The sequence below is a fragment of the Apus apus genome, chromosome 19, assembly GCF_020740795.1.
Source record: "Apus apus isolate bApuApu2 chromosome 19, bApuApu2.pri.cur, whole genome shotgun sequence".
Classification (NCBI taxonomy): Eukaryota; Metazoa; Chordata; class Aves; order Apodiformes; family Apodidae; genus Apus; species Apus apus.
Window position 1 is genome coordinate 1568423 of NC_067300.1, and position 18704 is coordinate 1587126.

Consider the following 18704-nt stretch of genomic DNA (forward strand, 5'->3'; position numbering starts at 1 on the left):
ATTATCCAGTAATTTCTTATTGCAACATTACCTTTTTTTGCAGGACTTTACAAGTTGCAAAGGCCCCATAAGGAACCTAAAAACAATTGAAAAATAGTTGTGTCAGACTTCTTAAGATACTATCTTCATAAGCACGTCTACAGCACCACCTGCCAAGTGTGAATAACTAACTTTAATGAAAACACAACTGATACTTAAAATTACTGGCCCCTGGTTTTGGCCCAGGATGCCAGTACTTCCCAGTGAGCTTCCATTTAACCAGCCTCTCCACAACTTGACAGTGTTCTGCTGAGCACAGAGCAGACTCAGGTTTAGGCAGAAGTTCAGGTCTTGCACGATTTGATATCCAAGGTGCTGATGACTCAGAAGTTCAGGCACATTTTCTGAGTCATCACACAAATGGATTCTCTGGCCTTTGCAGCCTCGGCAAACACAGAATCACAGAGTGGTTTGGGTTGGAAAGGACTTTAAAAATCATCTAGACCAACCCCCCGCATGGGCAGGGACATCTTTAGGTAGATCAGGCAGCTCCAAGTCCTGTCCAACATGACCTTGAACACTGCCAGGGATGGGGACACTACAACTTGCCTGGGAAACCAGTTCCAGTGTCTCAGCACCTTCATTGTACAGAATTTCTTCATTATGTCCAATCTTAATCTATCCCCTTTCTGTCTAAAACTATTGCCCCTCATCCTGCCTCTACAGGCCCTGGTAAAAACTCTCTCTCCACCTTTCTTAGAAGCCTCCTTTACATTGAAAGGCTGCAAGAAGGTGTCCTCAGCCTTATCTTCTCCAGGCTGAAGAACCCCAACTCACTCATGCTTTCTTCACAGAGAGGTGTCCCAGCCCTATTACCATTTTTCTGGCCCTCCTCTTGACCTGCTCCAGTAGATCCATGTCTTTCTTGTCTTGGACACTCTAGGTGGCTAAATGAGAAAGGTGAGCAACAGGCAGGAGTGTCCTCCTGTGTGCCAGGCTGTGCAGGAGAGGGGCACTCAGAGGGGCTATGCCAGCAAATCATGCCCTGCCCTGCAGCATGGAATCAGCATCAGCCAAACTCTTCTCCATGTCAACTTTAAGACCAAGCTGACACCTTGTTTATTTGTCAAAACTACAAAGGCTAAAGAAACAGCAAGAGAGAGTTTTATGGTACCAATCCAAAAGGAGCTACTGGGGATCCAAGAGCAGCTGTGGCTACGAATGGAGCTGGCTCAGTGCATCCTCTGTCTGCCACCCTGCTACCCCCACTGGCTCCCAGACAGTCCCACTCAGCTCACAAACCCACACACAAGATGCTTTTGGCTTCTGATCTTGGAACAAAACACCCCAAAGTCTCAACAAAACCTCTTCAGACTGCACAGCAGGCAGCTGTCCACTCCAGGATGGTCCCAGTTCTCTCCCCAAAGAGCAGTGCAGTATCTCTCTGGTGACCTAAATAGGACCTGAGGGAATGGCAGGAAGATGTGCAGGGGGAGGTTTAGGTTGGACATTAGGAAGGGATTCTTCACCCAGAGGGTGGGGGGGCACTGGAGTGGGCTCCCCAGGGGAGCAGGAATGGCACCAGGCCTGACAATATTCAAGAAACACTTGGGCAAGGCCCTCAGGGACATGGTGCGAACTTTGGGGTTGTCCTGTTCTGGGGCAGGAGCTGGACTTGGTGATTCAGGCTGTCTGAGGAGGTGGTTAAGCCACCATCCCTGGAGACACCTAAACAGACAGATGTGGTGCCAGGGGACAGGCTTTAGTGGTGGATGTGGCAGAGTTAGGGTAGTGGTTGGACTCAATGATCTTGAAGGGCTTTTCCAACCAGAGTGATCCTGTGATCTATTAGCTGGTTTGGCAAAGGCATCCTGGGACAAAGGGTGACACAGGCACCAACCTGTTTTAGAAACACTGGAAAATTAATAAAAACTAGAAGTGAAATAGAAACAGGCTCCTGCCTAACAGGATGGCCTGGCTGCCAGACTGAAAAGCTGTGCCTGCTTGGAAAGCCTGGCAGTCTGGCAGTCTGGCACTAACCACTCACACTCCTGCAGACAGCTTGTTTCTATGTTAGGTGGCTGCCAGAAGAGAAGCCAAGCTGGAAGTGAGACTTCCATCCTTAACCAGCAGCCTGCAATCAGGGATTTTCACTTACACAGAAAAATAAGAGCAGGTGGCAGACTTTGCAGCTCTGAGATTAGAAACGGTCGGTCCTTGGCTACCAAATTCCCTTTATGACTTGCAAAATTAGGCCATGAGGTCCCAAACTAGGGTCCTACCAAGGCAGTGGTGGATGGTATGAGGCCACTCTGTCCTTCCCATCTTGTCAAATGAAAAAGGATTCCCAGGACAGAAATATTGTGGAAGCATCAGGTAGGACAGACAATCTTCCACAAACAAAAAGGGGAAGAAGCCCCCACCTGAAAGCCAGAGCTCAGCAGACAAAGGAAGAATCACAGAATTGTCATGGTTGGAAAAGACCTCTAATATCATAGAACCATCAAGGCTGGAAAAGATGTTCAAGATCATCAAGTCCAACCCTCAGCCCTGTGACCATTAAACCTACTCCCTCAGCACCACGTCTGCCCATTTTTTTAACAATTCCAGGGACGGTGCCTCTACCACCTCCCTGGGCAGCCTGTTCCAAGGCCTCACCCCTCTTGCTGTGAAGAAATTGTTCCTAATATCCACTCTGAACCTCCCCTGGTGCAGCTTGACCCCATTTCCTCTTGTCCCATCACTCGTCACCAGGGAGAAGAGCCCAACACCCACCTCATCACAACCTCCTCTCAGGTAGTTAGAGCCAGCAATGAGGTCTCCCCTCAGCCTCCTCCTCTCCAGGCTGAACAGCCCCAGCTGCCTCAGCCTCTCCTCTTAAGACCTGTTCTCCAGACCCCTGATCAGCCTGGTTGCCCTTCCCTGCACCCTCTCCAGCACCTCCATGTCCTTGCTATCCTGCAGTGCCCAAAGCTGCACACGTGCAGCCTCACCAAGGCCAAGTACAGGGGCAGGATCACCCCCCTGCTCCTGCTGGTCACAGGATTGATGATACAATTAGTGGACTCATAACAAGCCTTTTCTGTCTCAAGGCTCTTAGACATGGTACTGGATCTGACAGCTGATAACAAGAAGCAGACAGAGGAATCAGGCCTGTGAGTTACTGCTGGAAGTTGTGGAGAACATACCTCGGAGAGTTCACATTTGGATATGTCAAGAGTGTCATCAGCACCAGCTTCTTTTGCCTGGAGAGAGAAGATACACATCCAGAGGATTGGACTGTGCAGAATTACCTGACCTCATGCTGCATATTGACTAAACTGCTCAAGTGGCCCCTTTCCAGAAATGCAACTACAGTTCCCTGCCCCAGCTCTCTAACCTAATGACCATGCCAGAAGCTGAGGCTGTGCTGCTGCAGCTGCAGCGAGCAGGAGCAACCAGGAAAACATCCTGCAGGATAAAACCTTTCAGAGCAATACATTAATTCCTGCATGAAGAACCAAAGCACATCCTAATTCTGCAATTTTAAGTGAAAGGATATGGAAGGGAAGTAACAGGTTCTCTAGCACCAGTGAGGCACTTCTTGGGAACAACAGCAGAGTCACCCCAGCCCATGAAGAACTGCTGTCACTGCCTCCTCTCACCCAGCACACAGACCTTCTTCTGAACTGTACACAGAAACCAACATTAATTACTGTTGCCTTTTTGCTTCTGTGGGACCTGCAGAGCCAGCTCTGCTGTGGAAAGAAAGGAGCAAGGACTCGCTGCTCCTGTGCCAAAGTGGTTTTCCATGTTTTAATCAACTACATCCAATCCAACAGCAATAAAACTGGACAACCTGTGAGCAGCACCACATCTCTGGGATTTTTTTCTAAGATAAAAGGTACTGCATGGGGCATCAAAACCTGCTTGTGCTAGTGCCTCTGCCAAGTCTTCAGAACTGGATATCCTGACCCTAAATTAAGCACCTGCAATAAAGAACTAATCCTGGAAAGGACAGGCTGAGCTATCCCTCCCCAGCCCTACAGGAGCTGAACAGAAACCCTCCAGCTGAATAAATTCAGTAAAACTGGCTTCATTATTGGTACAACACACGCTTTCCTTTCCAAAATACTTCCCAGGCATCCAACAGGCACCATTTTGTCATTTTTGAAACGCAGGTGCCTCTGGGGCAGAGCACAGCAGATCCCTGATGCCAGCACTGCTCATAGGGCAGAGTAAGTGAAACAATTAAAAAGCAGATTGCTTCCCAGGCCTGCTCTAAGGCAGGTGGTTCTGCTGACCTTGCTGGCACCACAGCAACCTGCTGAGGATCCACCCAGAGGATCCTGGCTCAATCCTAGTTGAGGAAAACAAACAGCAACATTGAGCAAGTTAATCCTCTGAGTGACAGGAAGAAAAGAAATAACAAGAAGCAAAAGAGGAGCATGAGGAAAGCCAGGCACGATGGGAAAGGGGATGTCACAGGTTCCTTGGCAGGAAAAACCAACTGGGAGATCTGTAAGAATGAAGAGGATGGGGTCCCAGATGCAGGTTGGCAGGTGGGGTGGGGTAGAACCACAGCAGCAGAGAGGGATGGAAGTGGCAGGAAGGGGACACGTGGATGGGAGGGCAAGGGGAGACATGGAAAGCAGGAATTCTCTGAAGTACTTTAGGACACAATCTGCTGACTTGGTGAGCTCAGTAACAGGATTGCTGGTAAGGCAGGGGATGTACCAGGTCACCTGGCAGGCAAGACAGGGCCCAGGGAACAGGGCAGAGCTCAGCACTGCTTACCAGGCACATCTGGTATTCAAGGCGCTTCCGAGCATCATCGCTGGGCTTCTTCTTCCGGAAGAAAAGTGGCATCTTCAGCTCTGACTGGAGCTCAGTCCCAGTGGCACGAGTGATCAGCATAAATAAAGGCAGAGGGATCCTGCAGGATGTGTTTGCTGGGGAGCCTGGATGACAGATCTGTGCTCTAGTAAGTGGGGGGATAAAAAAAGAAAAAAAATCACTGTCTCAGCATTTATCGTTGTTTAAACCCATCTCGGGTTTGAGCAAAGAGGCAGATTCCAGCACATCCCACAGTGGAAGTGTTAAGGCAAGGCACAAAAGCCCTGCTGTGTGTCTGAGACAGGATGGTTGACCTGGTCATCCCTGTGCAAGACACAAGCTGGAACATGTAGAGGGAAAGGCCAGTGAGTGATCAGTAAAATGCAGCTCCACTGCAGGGGAGAAACTAGAAAAGCTGTAACTGTCACGAGATCAAGCAGCAGGGACAAAACCCAAACTACTTGAAGTCCATTCTGGAACAGTAATAAGGATGTTTGGGAATAAAGCTAGGCTAGAAACATGAAAAATATCTAATCCTGAGAGCTACACAGCTGCCTCTCCCTTCCAAGGCAGGTGAGGGTAAACCAGAGCTTGATGCAGTTCAAAACACAGATAACTGTTTGCAAGGGACTTGACTAGTGAGCAGAGCAGGGCCTCCCTGGCTGGTCACACAGCCCATCCCAGCTGCTTCCCAGGACACCACAGGGACCCCAGACCCAGGAGGCCCAAGCTAAACGTTGCTTCTCAGCTTTAGGGGTTAACAAGACTTGATACATTTGCTTTCCAGGCAGAAGCAGAGTCACACAGAAATACTTTCCTCATTTTAGTCACATGGTGAGATGGAAAGATTCTGCTTAAATAGCTTGAAGTCAGGTATTTGATAGGTTTATAAAAGCAAATCAGTTTCCAATAGCCTAATAACTGCTTGCAAAGCTACAGGAACTGCAGGAAAATAGCCTGCACCCCAGAACAGATCCCTGCTGCCCCAGTCCTCCTGGGCACCTAGGAGCTGTCCCAGGCTGTCTGTCCAGGTCAGATTGCCACATTCCATCCTGGAATCTCAGAGCTTCTCCAAACTGGTTGTTCTGGTTCACCACAGGATTGAGCTGGAGAATGTTTTTCTGGTAATTCCACTGGACTGTGTGCAAAGACACCAGCTGATTCCAGTGTAAAGGGAAGAGAAGCTGAAGCAGAGAGAGGACAGAGCAGATCACAGAAAGATGCCTGCTGAAATCAGAACTGTGCATGGAAAATTGGGTAACAGAATCCAGAGTCAGTTCTGGAAGAGGAATCAGCAGGGGAGAACAAAAAATGTAGTGGTGGATTTTGTGGGATGGGCACAGAGCTAAGGATGGACAATGGGGAGACCAGCTGGTAATTAGATGGGTACCGGTCGGGATGCTGGGAAAAGAGATGGGGACTGGCTCAGCCATAAAATCAAGGAGGAAAAGGGGTTTGCCTGATGCTGCAGGAGAGCAGGGGGCAAAAACTGGCCATGATGAAAGAGTCCGAACTGAGGCTGCTGGTGATCAAGGGCTCCCAAAGGAGCTGATGCAGGTGGGACTGAACCCTGGTGACAAGCCTGGGACAAGATGAGAGAGGAGCAGAAGTGCAGCAGCAACCCCAAAACGGGGAGACTGGAACTGGTGGGACAAGAAGCCTCAGGGGCCAGGAGGAACTTGAGGAGCCATGACCAGCACTGCACGTGAAGAGTGGACCCAGGCAGGAGCTTCAGCTGCTCAAAGGCCAGCCCCAGCTACAGGCTGTGAACTTGTGCTGGGAGTTTCACTTTGCAATGACTTTTTGAAACATTGTTTGAATAAGGAACTTTAAAACCAATACAAGAGTCCTAGACAACACAGTGAAGGCAGCGTGCAGTGAAGCTGCTGGGCTGCACACTGGGATGGTTCTCTGCAGTGCCTACAAACTGGTCCCACACTACACTGTAGAGCTCAGGATACAGTTCCCTGTGCACGGAGATCCCTGCCAAAAATCAAACACAACTTTATGATAGATAAATCCTGAGTGTCAAACCAAAACGCAACTTCAGTCGAAATACATCCAAGCAACTACCCTTCATTTCACTCCAGACACAAGGAGGCAAAGGTGTCCTGCTCTGCTTTGCTGCTGTTCCACCACTGCTGAACAAGCTACGAGATGCAGCAAGTGGCTACAAACTCCTGTAAGTCACACAGAATCACAAAGTGCTTGGGGCTGGAAGGGACCTCTGCAGAACACCCAGTCCAACCCCCTGCTAGAGCAGGGTCACCTACTGCAGATCCCACAGGAACACATCCAGGTGGGTTTGGAATGTCTGCAGAGGAGACTCCACAGCCTCTCTGGGCAGCCTGTCCCAGGGCTCTGTCACCCTCACAACACAGAAGTTTTTCCTCATGTTTAGCTTGACTCTCCTGTCCTCCAGCTTGTGCCCGTTGCCCCTTGTCCTGTCACTGGGCACTGCTGTGCATCAGAATCAAACCTGAGCAGTGTCACAGCTCTTCCCTGCCACCCCACTTTGCTGTCTTTTGAACAAGCTCAGGCTACTGAAATGCCCCTCGGGATGATCTGCCCACAGGAGGGGAGGCAAGAGCAAAAATTCAGAAGATGAAACAAGAAGGGAAGTTCCTTGTGAGGAGCTCCTGTTTGGAAACACAGGAAAGCAACCAGCAAGGGTCAGACCTCACAGACAAAAGAAGGAAATGTAAAGATGAGAAACCAGGACAGAGGTGCCTGTGGCAAAGGATCAGTGTTTGCTGAACATGCTCAACTCTTTGCTGAGGATTTACACATCTCCTTGTATGTCTTACCTTCCTCTGTTACAGCTGACTTTATTAGTCATGTAGATAACAGAAGTCATTAAAATCTCACCCAAGAAAACAGAGAAAGGCATGAAGGCTGAGGGAGAGACAACTGAGCAGGGAAGGAACCATCTCAGGGGGCAAAAGATGAAGGATCAGATTTGTTAAATGGATGTAACAGCCTTCACGTGTCCAAACTTCCCTTCATGAAAAGCCATGTCAAACCTGCAACTGCAAAGCTGTTCCCCTGTGACCTCACTGTGTGCCCTGCTGCCCATCACTGGCTTTTGGGATTCAGCAGCCAGTGATGAGAAGGCCCCTTGGCATGTGGCCAGATCCTGTATGATGTCATTTTTATTTAGTTAGTTATTGAAAGAACTAGCTGTAAGTGCCTGGGCCAGCACCCAGCCTGCAGTAAGTGAGCACCCACGACTTGCAAACCCTGTGTCCCTGCAGGCCCCAGCTCTGCCTGCCCAGGCAGCAGGGGAATGCCCACTGAGTGCTAAGTCTGCAGCTGTTTGGATGTCGGGAGTAAAACAAAAAAAACAAAAACAAAATGCTGCTTTGACAAACCAATGTAACCACATGAAACAGCCACATCCCCCAAAGACTCAAACCAAACGTCAGCTTTTAAAACATTTTGGACACCATAAACGTGGCACGGGACTGTCACGGAGAAGATGGGGGTCTGGAAGGAAGAGAGATTTTATTCTCCGGGAAAACACGCTCAAGAGCCCAGGGATGCAGCAGGGAGCCAGTCCGGATCTGCAGGGGGCTGCTGCGGAGATGCTGCCCGGTCAGGAAGGGCAGGTCCTGCTCCCTCGGGCAGCTCGCCCAGCCAGCAGCAGCAGCAGCCAGGCCTGCCGCCCCGCTGGGGGCGGTCTGCAGCTTCCTCACCCTGCAGCTTCCTCACCCCGCAGCTTCCTCACCCCGCAGCATCCTCGCCCCGCAGCATCCTCGCCCCGCAGCATCCTCGCCCCGCAGCATCCTCGCCCCGCAGCATCCTCGCCCCGCAGCATCCTCGCCCCGCAGCATCCCCGCCCCGCAGCTTCCTCACCCCGCAGCATCCCCGCCCCGCAGCCGCCCCGCTCGCTCTCCCAGCAGCAGCCGCAGGGCTCCAGGAGCGATACCCCCCCCGAACAGCCAGGCTGCGGTCGGTCCCAGCCGGGCCCTTCCCTGGCAACGCCCGGCACGAATCTCCTCTCCCCCAGCTCCCGCTCCGCCTCTCGGCCCTTTCCTTCCCTCACTGTCACGCATCTCTCCTTCCCTCTGGGGACTCCCTGCAGGATCCCCCTCCCAGCTCTCACACAGCTTCCAAAGACTGTCTCTCTGTCTCTCTCTCGCTCCCGCTCCTCGGCACCGTTTCTGGGCCCGGACGGGGCCGTTCCCCGCCCGCAGGCCCGAGCGCTGCCCCCGCGGGAAGGTGCGGGAGGGCAGCGCCTGCTCCAACACCCGCAGCTCGGGCCGCCGCCTGCCCCGGGCCCGCGGGGCTGCCCGCGGCCTGGGGGGCACGGCCGGGGGGGCACGGCCGGGGGGGCACGGCCGCTCGGACCGCGGCAGGGGCAAAACCCGCCACCGGCCCCGCCACCGGCCCGCACCACACCCGGTTCCGCGCGGAGAGCCCCGGAGCCGAGCCCCCCCGTCCCGGAGCGAAGCCCCCCGTCCCGGAGCCGAGCCCCTCCATCCCGGAGCGAAGCCCCCCGTCCCGGAGCCGAGCCCCTCCATCCCGGAGCCGAGCCCCCCGTCCCGGAGCCGACCCCCCCCCGTCCCGGAGCGAAGCCCCCCCGGCCCGGAGCCGACCCCCTCCATCCCGGAGCCGAGCCCCCCGTCCCGGAGCCGAGCCCCCCCCGTCCCGGAGCGAAGCCCCCCCGGCCCGGCCAGGCCCGGCCCCTCTCACCGCTCCCGCCGCCATCCCGCGACACCTCCCGCCCGCCGCCACCGCCACCGACGAGCGCGGCCCAGAGCGCCTCCGCGCCTCGCCCCCCGCCCCCTGGCGGCTCGGCGGACTGCCCCCGCTCCGCCCACACTGACCTCTCGCGAGACCTCGGCGGGTGGCTATATAAAGGTCCCGCGCGGCCCGCCCGCCCTCTCCGCCGCCCCGCCAGGCCGCAGTCCCCGCCATCCGCCGCCATCCGCCTCCCGCGCCGCCGCCATGCCGCCCAAGTTCGACCCCAACGAGATCAAAGTCGGTAGGTGCCGGAGGGCGGCGGGAGAAGGAGGATGATGGGGAGCGGGCGTGGGGAGGCGGGCCCGGCCCGTGAGGGGCAGCCGGGCCCGGCCGCGCGGGGCTGACGCGCCCTCTGTGCCCGCAGTGTACCTGCGCTGCACCGGCGGGGAGGTCGGCGCCACCTCCGCTCTGGCCCCTAAGATCGGCCCTCTCGGTCTGGTACGTAGCGCGGCATCGGGCAGGGTTCGGGGCCCGGGGGGGCTGGAGGTTCCCGGGGCTGCGGCGACGGGCTTGGGGGGAGCGTGCGGGAGACCCCCTGGGGCTGGGAGCGCCGGGGGGGCCTGGGGCGGCCGTGCCCGTCCCGCTGCGGCTGGGAGGAGAGGTTGTCGGAATGTTACATGGCAGCGAAAGGGCCTGTGGCGTGTGTGTGGGGGGGGTTAGCACGGGGCAGCCCCGGTGATGTGTTGTGTCCTTTCTCCTTAGTCCCCCAAGAAGGTGGGTGATGACATCGCCAAGGCCACGGGTGACTGGAAGGGGCTGAGGATCACGGTGAAACTCACCATCCAGAACAGGCAAGCGCAGGTACTGAACGCCAGAGGGGATGGCTCAGGGGTGCAGGCGTCCAGCACGGACCAGCTCTGCTTGCTCCCACCATGAGCTCCAATCCCGGCAGGGTCGACTCAGCCCTTCATCCTTCCGAGGTGGATAAAATGAGTTCCACACAGTGGATGTGTGGGGGTCTTCTGGGAAAGACCTTAAACACCTGCCTGAGCTTCTGAGGGCCCCTGGCTGGAGCCTGGCAGGGGGGGTGGGTTGGTGTGTGCAGCCTGGGGCTCCCCAGCCCCTGGGCAACGGGAGGAGAGCTGCTCATGTAGAGAAGCTGATCTTTTAACCTGGTGCAGGTAAATTGTGCCTTCTACAGAACACCTGACCAGGAAATACACCTGTTTCAAGCAACATAGAAATTACACACACAAAAAACCTCCACCTCTTCAGCTGGTGCTGTAGCCACCCGCCACTATACCTGTCCTGCATTCTGTGGCTGGTATATTCCAGTGGTGAGCTGAGAGGAAGCCCCAGCCCAGGAAGCAGTCCTCTCCTGCTTGTGGGGAGGCCTGTGCCGAAAGGCTGGGAACAAGTTTCTGCATCACAAAATAACCCTTTGTGTACCCACAGCCTAACAAGGGCTCAGTGGCCTGGCAGGTGGCTCTCCAGGCACTGCCCTCCTTAGCTGTCTGAGCCTGCTTGGAGAAGAGGAGCAATTAATCTCTTTCCATTTAGATAGAGGTTGTTCCTTCTGCCTCTGCTCTGATTATCAAAGCTCTGAAGGAGCCCCCCCGTGACAGGAAGAAGCAGAAGAACAGTAAGTTCCCATCTGGCTTTAGTTGTGAATGTGAGGGGTGGGTGCTCAGAGGGGAAGGGCTGCCTGTGTCTGGGTCACACAGCATGAAGGGTGGGCAAATGCTGTGGGGCTGTGTCTTGGGCAGTGTCAGGGACCAGGCAGCAGCTTGTGCACCACCAGATGATGGGGTGGCAGAATCACCTGCCACTTCACCCGTGTGTGCCTAGTGAGACCAGCAGCGAGTTGAGGGGAGACACCAGCTTAGGAAACAGTTGCTCTTGTGGGTAACTTTGTGCCCGAGTCTGGGAACAGGCGGGTGGATCACAGCCCTGCTGGGATGGTAGACTCTCTGTTGTGGTCCAAGTGCTGGGCATGGTGGTTCCCTGGCAGAGCCTGTGCCTGCAGGAGGTCAGGGTGCTGCTCCTTCCCTCCCCAGTCAAGCACAGCGGCAGCGTCAGCTTCGATGAGATCGTGAACATCGCGCGGCAGATGCGGCACCGCTCCCTGGCCCGGGAGCTCTCGGGTACGTCCTGGGTGCAGGGTCCTCCCAGGCTCTGGGATAGGGCCTGGAGGGGCTGTGGTGGTGGATGGAGCCCCTCGTGTGGCTTGGGCACAGAGTGCCCCAGGAGGAGCACTGCACAGGCTGTGAGCAGCCAGCCTCACCCTGTCCAGGCAGTGCAGGGTGAAAGGGATGTGGCAGGGGTGTGGTGCTCTTGGGTGGATTCCCTGGAAGCAAGTATGTTAGATGAGGGTTAAGTGGTGTGCTATCCCTGGTGAGCCCTGTGGCTACAGCCTGCAAACCCTGGAGTGGGAGAGGGACAGTTGGGTGAGGAATCAAGTTCTTTGTGTTCTTCCAAGTTTCTCCTGTGGTAAAGCACTGATGAGCTGCATCTTCCCACTGCAGGGACCATCAAGGAGATTCTTGGAACTGCCCAGTCTGTGGGCTGCAGCATTGATGGCAGGCACCCCCATGATATCATTGATGACATCAATAATGGTGCCATTGAGTGCCCAGCTGTAAGTATCCCTCTCTGAAACTGCTGTTCTGGGCTGTTTGCTTAAAGACTCCACTCATGAGCTCTATTTCCTCCTTCCAACAGAGCTAAGACTGCAAAAAAGAAGTTGCCATATGAAGGCTCCTGAAGTTTTTTGTAGCACCTTAAATACTTAATAAAAGACCCAGCTGTCTGCAGAGTTGCTGCCTCCATTTGTCCTTGTCCCACACCCCACAGAGGGGGGTTGAGCAGGGGACCACCTGCCCTGTGCATTGGGCAGGCTGATGGTTTGTACACCCATTTGTTTCATTAAACTGCAGCAACACTGAGCTAAGAGGAGCTGCCTCAAGCCAGGGCAAAGATTATTGATGTGGCCTGTGCAGAGCCTTGGGAGCCCTTGCCAGGGCCATTGTACAGCTCTTGAGAGCAGTGGGTGCTGCCTCTCATCAGGGTGGGCTGTAGTGACAGGTCTGGTGTTCCCTGAGCCACTGCAGCCAGGACACAAACACAGGCAGGCAGGAGAACAGCTCTGGGCTGCTGGCCTTCCCTAGGGCTTGTGGGGTGGGTGTTGGGAAGGAAATCCAAGGTGTGGCTGTTTGATGATCCTGAGGAGCAGGGACAGGGTCAGTTTCCCTCTGCCTCTAGCCTATTATTAGGAGGAACCTCTGGTCTAGGTGGCACACGGGAGTTGGAACTAGATGATCTTTAAGGTCCCTTCCAGCCCATTCTATCATTCTGTGGTTTAGCAAATCAGGTTTTTTTTCTCTGCTTTTTTTCCTGCCTTGAAGCAGAGGAGAGAGCTGCATTTCTTCTGGTGACCAGGACAAGTATATTCTAGTTCTCAAGTTCAATTTCTGTGCTTTATTTTATTGCTGAAGAGGAGCAAGTGGTGATGGTGGGTGGAGTCCTGTGGTTCTCAGCCTTAGAGAGTGAGAAAGGGCCCAGTCTCGTGTCTCTTGGGTCTCCTGATCCCTTGGATGGTGATGCTGGGGGAGCGGGGTAAGCACGCCCTGTAGCCGCTGTCCACGTCGTATGTTCCAGGTCCTGGGGTGCCCTCTGAAAGAAAAAACAGTTTCAGTGCTGGTGTTTCCCCTTGCTTGTCAAGAAATGGGTCCTAAAAGCTGTCTGAGCCATGAAACCAGTGTCCAGCAGTGAATGTTCTGGGTGTTCCTGCTGGTGGCTGCACCTTGCAGGAGTGCTGACATCCTGCTGCTGTGGAGCTGCTGCTCAGACAAAAGCATCTCCCTGAAGGGAACTTGCTGACAGGAGACACCACCAGTCTGTGCCCTCCCTGGCCTGGTTGGGGTGAGGATGCAAGTACAGCTGTTGAACAGTGGGGGAAGAGCAAAAGGTTTAGCCTTGCTTGCTCAAGGTGAGCTGTTTGAGGGCTGTGCAAACACCAGGGTGGGGATCTCATTCAGAGAGGATCCAGTTGGGAGCCAAAGCTCATTTATCAAAGCACACTTATCTAACCTCAGGGGAGGTTCTGTGTGTATTGGGCTTGAAATTGTTTCACCTGACAGTTTTTACCCTTGGTTCTCACCCCTGGCAGCTGTCCAGCTGTTACCCTGGCACAGCTGGAGGTGCGGGAAGAACCAGAGACATCCAGGGGAAACCTTGTTCTGGTTTCAGCAAAGGCTGGATTTTCCCTCGAGGTGGCACAGGGATGACCTGTGGCCTTCCAGGCTGTGGAAAGCTCTGTTAGAAGGGAAATCATCCTGGTGATGATGCTTTAGCTGACTAAGGTGCCCCTAAAAGCCCTTTTAGCAGCAGCACCATCACTGCAGGGCTAACAGCCTCCTGGAAGGCAAAGGCATGAGTCTTAATGTTGGGCTGTCTATCCAAAGGGAAAGGGAATCAAATTCCTCCCAAGAGGCTGAGCTGCATGAGCCTTGACTCAGAAGAATTCCCTGCAAGGTAGGTTTTCCTAAGTGTTGACAATACTTGATCAACCTTTTTCTTGCTGGTGTCTCCAGTTTTGCAAGGACCTCTCAAAATGGTGGCTACAGGGCACTTCCAGCTCCAGGGGAAAACTTGCTGACTGGAGCAATCATAGGAGCAGGATTTGAAGCAATGTATGTTGCAGGAATTCAGGGAGGGAAAAATTGTTCTGCTGCTTCTGAAGGTGTATAGGAGAGAGTGTGGTGTTCTGTGAAGCTGGGCTGCTAAAATCTGTGGAATGGGATCTGGATTCTTTGCCAGGATCTGCCTGAGGCCTGTGCAGGAAGAGGCTGCAGCAGGAGAGTGAAGTTGGCTGTGGTGGGGACCTGCTGCTGTTGGGCACACCAGATGCTGAAAGAGCTGGAGCCTCTGCTGATAGGAAAACTCGGGTCTCCAAATAAATTCCATCCCAAACAGGTGGGAGGAGGTGAGCACCTGCAGGAACATTAATTTCTGAAGTAAACACAAGGTGTTCCTGCTCAGGATACCGGGCACTGCAGCTCCTGAGCAGCTGTAGTTGGAGGCTGCTCAGAGACTGAGAGATCTGAGCTGGTTTGGTGAAGCTCAACCTTTGTCTTTGCCCCAGGTTAAGCCAGGAATGGGGCTTGGGCTGAGCCCCCAGTGCTGCCTCCTGGCACACAGCAGAGCTGTGCCCGTGGCATCTTGTGCTGCTTGTGAGGCATGAAATGCACCTCGTGTCAGGGGGATGGTCGGAATTCACCTGATCCTGCACGTGATGTGACAACAAACTGCTGCTTTGACAGGACTTCCATTTCCTACCTGCTTCTGGTGAAGTACTGACAGGTGAAGCAGGTCACAGCTCAGCAGGGTGGCCCTGGGGACAGGAGCAGGCTGCCAGCCTGTCCTTGCATGATCCAAAATGCCAGGTCAGCATCAAGGCTGCCCAGATCACCTCCATTTCCCACCATGATCCTGCTGTCTGACACGTTTAATGAAGCAGCAGCTCCATAATCCTGTGGTGAGCTCAGGGGCAGCAGGGAGCTGCCAGGATCCTTGGGGAAAGGCTGGGCTGGCAGGTTGGTGGAGGGGGATGGAGGGGAGGGTAGAGGGGATGGTGGAGGGGTCAGGGCTGACCAGGCTGTCTGTGGCTGAGAAGATCCATTGTCCTTTGTTCTCTGACACAATATGGGTACACTGCTCTGGTATTTTGAGGGCTACTGAATTTGAAGATGTGCTGTAGTGAAAGAAAGGCATAAACAAAAATAAATCAGCTTGTATCACATCAAGCAGCCACGGCAGACACCAACCTGTACCTCCCAACCTGTGATTCCTGGTGTAGAGGGGGGAGCTGGGCCCTCCTTATTCCTAAAGCAAAAGAGACCAGGGCCTGGCCCAGCTGCCCCCAGAAACTGCAGTTCCCTGCAGGACCCAGGAAGTTTTGCCCACAAACTGTCACGGGTTGGTCTGTTCCTTCCCAGCAGGGTTTGTGTCTTGGGCAGCTCTGCCCCTGGTCCAGGCCCTCGCTGGCCTCTCAGCTCCCACCTGCCCCAGCTCTGCACAAAGGCAGCTGAGATTTTGTGCAGCCTCCTCAGCTGGCAGGAGCAGAAAGCAGGAGAGTTTGTGGCTTTGCTCTTTGCTTTTTCGCCTGCTGTTTGTAGGGCCTTTTTCTAAGGCCACCAGGGAATAAAGCAGAAGCATGGATGAAAACCCAGACAGGTGTCATCTTTAATTCCTTGGCTTGGATTTGACCACGTGTCAGGCCTGGAACATTGCTTGGATGCTCTGAACCAGGGTCAGGTGCAGTTCCCCGTGCTCTGGAACCTGCCTCCTTCCCCACCTCTCAAAGAACATGGGTTGCAATGAATTCTGATAAGGTACAGGGGGGGAAAAACCCTTCTGTGAGTGGGCAGAGGCCGTGATGGGGATGTGGTGGGGTCTCCATCCACAAAACTCAGCTGATGCTGTCCTGACTGCCTGTTGGGCAGATGCCTGGCTCCCTTCCAGCTGAAGTTCTGCAGCCATTCCATGACAAGCTGCATGAATGCTCACACTGCCTGAGGCAGGGCAGCCTGGCAGAGGACTGCAGCACCCTTTCAGCAGCAATCTTAAAACTTAAAGTATTTGTTGATCCTGGTGTTAGAAGACCCCTTCACTTTGGTGTGAACCTCAAGAGCCATCAGTCTTCTGGGTGCCTGGGGCTGTCCTCTGTGCACACACACACACACACTGGGGGTTTCCCCCCACTTGGCAGTGCTGGAAATAATTGGAAAAGTGGTTTCTTTGGCTGGAGGGCAGTTCCCCTGAGGCAGGATGCAGAGCCTTTCCCAGGCTACCTCAGGGCACGTGCTCTGGTGGAAGCTTGGCAGGCGGGTTCTGCCCTGCCAATAACTCATTTTATCCAAACCAGGCTCCTTAAAAAGGAGGCGAAGGGCTTGTTAAAGATAGTAACAACCTACATGAAGTTCACATTTAGAATCCATCTCCTTCACAACTTGGGTTGTGCCCTGAGGTGAGGATTTCTTCTCACTCTGGTGACCTGCACCTTCAGGAGAAAAGAGGGAAAGGAACACTGAGAAGTGCTGAGACCTTGGCTCTGGTGGCATAAGAGGTTTGTGTGCTTTGAGGAGAAGGAGCCTTCTCCTTTCCCTGAGACAGAACAGGCCCTGAAAAGGCAAATGTTTGGGATTCATGTCTGCCTGTGCTATGAAATGTTAGGGTAGAAAAATCTGGATTCTGTTATAGCTTTTGGGTGCCACAGGCCACGGGGCCAGTGCCCCCCACCCACCCACAGCAGGTGCTGGAATGTGGGTTTTACATTTACTGTGGGCACAGGGGAAAGGAAGAGCTAAACCCAGCCCTGGAGGGTGGGAGGCGTTGGGGGTGCTCTGGGGTGTGGGTCCTGTCTGAGCTCGGGAGCAGCACGGTGGGGTGGGAACCACCAGTGAGGGCTCCTCTGCTGTTTCTGACTCTGGGCGGGTGACGTGGGAAGTACAGAGTGTGTCAAAAGGGGAAAAAAGGCCCAAATAGGAAAGGGAGGTTTTTTTCTGGCATAAAGGCAGGGAGGAACCTGCTTTCTGGAGGAGCTGCAGGGAGAAGCCCTGGCTGGACACAGGGCTTGGGCAGCTCAGCCCCGTGGCTCACCTTCATCCTGGGGCTTCATGGTCCTTCCCAGGAGCTGGGCACACTGCTGTCCCTGCAGGGGCTAAATGCAAGCAGCACTGACAGGAAACTTCCAAATTGGAGGTAATCCTACAAATCCTGTGGGGCTGCTGGGGGAGGAAAGATGCAGAGAATCCCCTGGGCTGAAATAATCTACCCAAATTGCTGTGATGGCCCCGTGTGGCCAGCCCGGAATGTCCCTGGTGCTGGAGGGGCTGCCAGTGCCTCTGTAACCTGCCTCCTTCCCCACCTCTCAAAGAACATGGGCCCTGCACAGGGGGGGGTGACCTCACAGCAGCCACTTGTGAGGTCTGTGGGTCCTCCAGGTCTCCCACCACAGCCCACCCCTGAGGTCGCCTTCTCTGCCCCCAGGAAAACCTCAAAGCACATCAGCACCTCTGAGTTTCTCCCTGCCCAGACCATTTTCTTCTCCCCATCCACAGAATAAGAAACCCCCAATTTCTGCTCAGTGTGTCTTCAAACTATGTGAGACACAGACTGGTTTGGGTTGAAACAGACCTTACAGATCATCCAATCCCACCCCCTGCATGGGCAGGGACACCTCCCACCAGCCCAGGCTGCTCCAAGCCCCATCCAACCTGCCCTTCAACACTGCCAGGGATGGGGCAGCCACAGCTTCTCTGGGCAACCTGGGCCAGGGTCTCACCAGCCTCACAGCAAAGAATTTCTTCCTCATGTCTCACCTAAATCTCTGCTTTTCAAGATTTAATCCCTCCCCCTCATCCCATCCCTCCCTGCCCTTGTCCCAAGCCCCTCCCCAGCTTTCCTGGAGCCCCTTCAGGCACTGGAAGGTGCTCTAAGGTCTCCCTGGAGCCTTCTCTTCTCCAGGCTGAACACCCTAACTCTCCCAGCCTGGCTCCAGAGCAGAGCTGCTCCAGCCCTGGGATCCTCTTGACAAGTTTAGTGGGCGTAAGGGACATGGTTTAGTGGTGGCCTTGGCAGGGCTGGGTTAACAGTTGGGCTTGATGATCTTCAGGGTCTTCTCCAACCACAATGATTCTATGGAAGAGCAGATCCATGGGGAACCACAGCTCTTCCCAGGCCCAGTGCCAACACCACCTGCTGGATTTGGGCAGTGGTGGCTCTGTGGGCTCTGGGTTTTCTTTCTTCTTTCCAATCATCAAAACGAAGCCACCCCTGATGAGCCAGCGTGCACGTTCATTAACTCACTGCATCTTCTTTTTTTCCAATTAACCCTTTATTAGAGATTTTATTTTCCCTTCTTACAAATTCTTCACAAAGCAGAGCATTGTTCACCACGTGGGTGTTTCGTCTCAAACTCACCGGCTGGGATCAGCTTTCTCATTAAGCACGATTATTTTTGGCTCCCGTGCTGGGAGGGTTGGCCTGCCTGGTTTGCTGTCATGAGGAGCTGGGTGGGTGCCCAGGCCGTGGCTGCAGAGCCTGCAGAATCAGGTACTCCCTGCGGGGCAACCTGCTAATGATGGAAGGCTCCGAATGGCTTCGTGTGCTTCGTTTCCTTGGCCCTCCATCACAGCCCCCAGCACCTCCCTCCTGTGTAGGGG

The 18704-nt window shown here is 54.3% G+C and overlaps 2 protein-coding genes and 1 non-coding gene across 5 annotated transcripts in view; 2 read left to right on the top strand and 1 right to left on the bottom strand.

The window, feature by feature from the left end:
• Positions 1-9579, bottom strand: part of LRSAM1 (leucine rich repeat and sterile alpha motif containing 1) — a 30527-nt gene extending 20948 nt beyond the window's left edge. For 2 of the 3 annotated variants that reach the window (XM_051636507.1, XM_051636508.1), the window contains exons 1-4: positions 9490-9577; positions 4756-4939; positions 3168-3224; positions 32-76 (exon numbers count right to left, since the gene is read on the bottom strand). In XM_051636507.1, the coding sequence (XP_051492467.1) occupies positions 32-76; positions 3168-3224; positions 4756-4875 (222 nt within the window). In that variant the 5' untranslated portion in view covers positions 4876-4939; positions 9490-9577. Of the gene's footprint in view, positions 1-31; positions 77-3167; positions 3225-4755; positions 4940-9489 lie in introns of all 3 variants that reach the window. The other variant, XM_051636506.1, reaches the window with a different exon arrangement.
• A 99-nt stretch (positions 9580-9678) lies between these two features.
• Positions 9679-12295, top strand: RPL12 (ribosomal protein L12). Its single transcript, XM_051636563.1, has 7 exons — positions 9679-9781; positions 9905-9978; positions 10243-10341; positions 11041-11122; positions 11538-11624; positions 12006-12118; positions 12202-12295. Exons 1-7 carry the CDS (start codon positions 9745-9747, stop codon positions 12205-12207), a joined length of 498 nt encoding a protein of 165 aa, XP_051492523.1. The 5' UTR covers positions 9679-9744; the 3' UTR covers positions 12208-12295.
• LOC127392745 (small nucleolar RNA SNORA65) lies at positions 10771-10899 on the top strand. Its single transcript, XR_007891332.1, has one exon. It is a non-coding gene; the product is annotated as a small nucleolar RNA SNORA65 (small nucleolar RNA).
• Positions 12296-18704: the final 6409 nt, after the last annotated feature.

Coding starts and splice junctions, on each gene's coding strand:
- RPL12 (XM_051636563.1), top strand. CDS start 9,745: ATGCCGCCCAAGTTCGACCCCAACGAGATCAAAGTCG. Junction 9,782..9,904: donor CCCCAACGAGATCAAAGTCG/GTAGGTGCCGGA, acceptor CTGTGCCCGCAG/TGTACCTGCGCTGCACCGGC. Junction 9,979..10,242: donor AGATCGGCCCTCTCGGTCTG/GTACGTAGCGCG, acceptor CTTTCTCCTTAG/TCCCCCAAGAAGGTGGGTGA.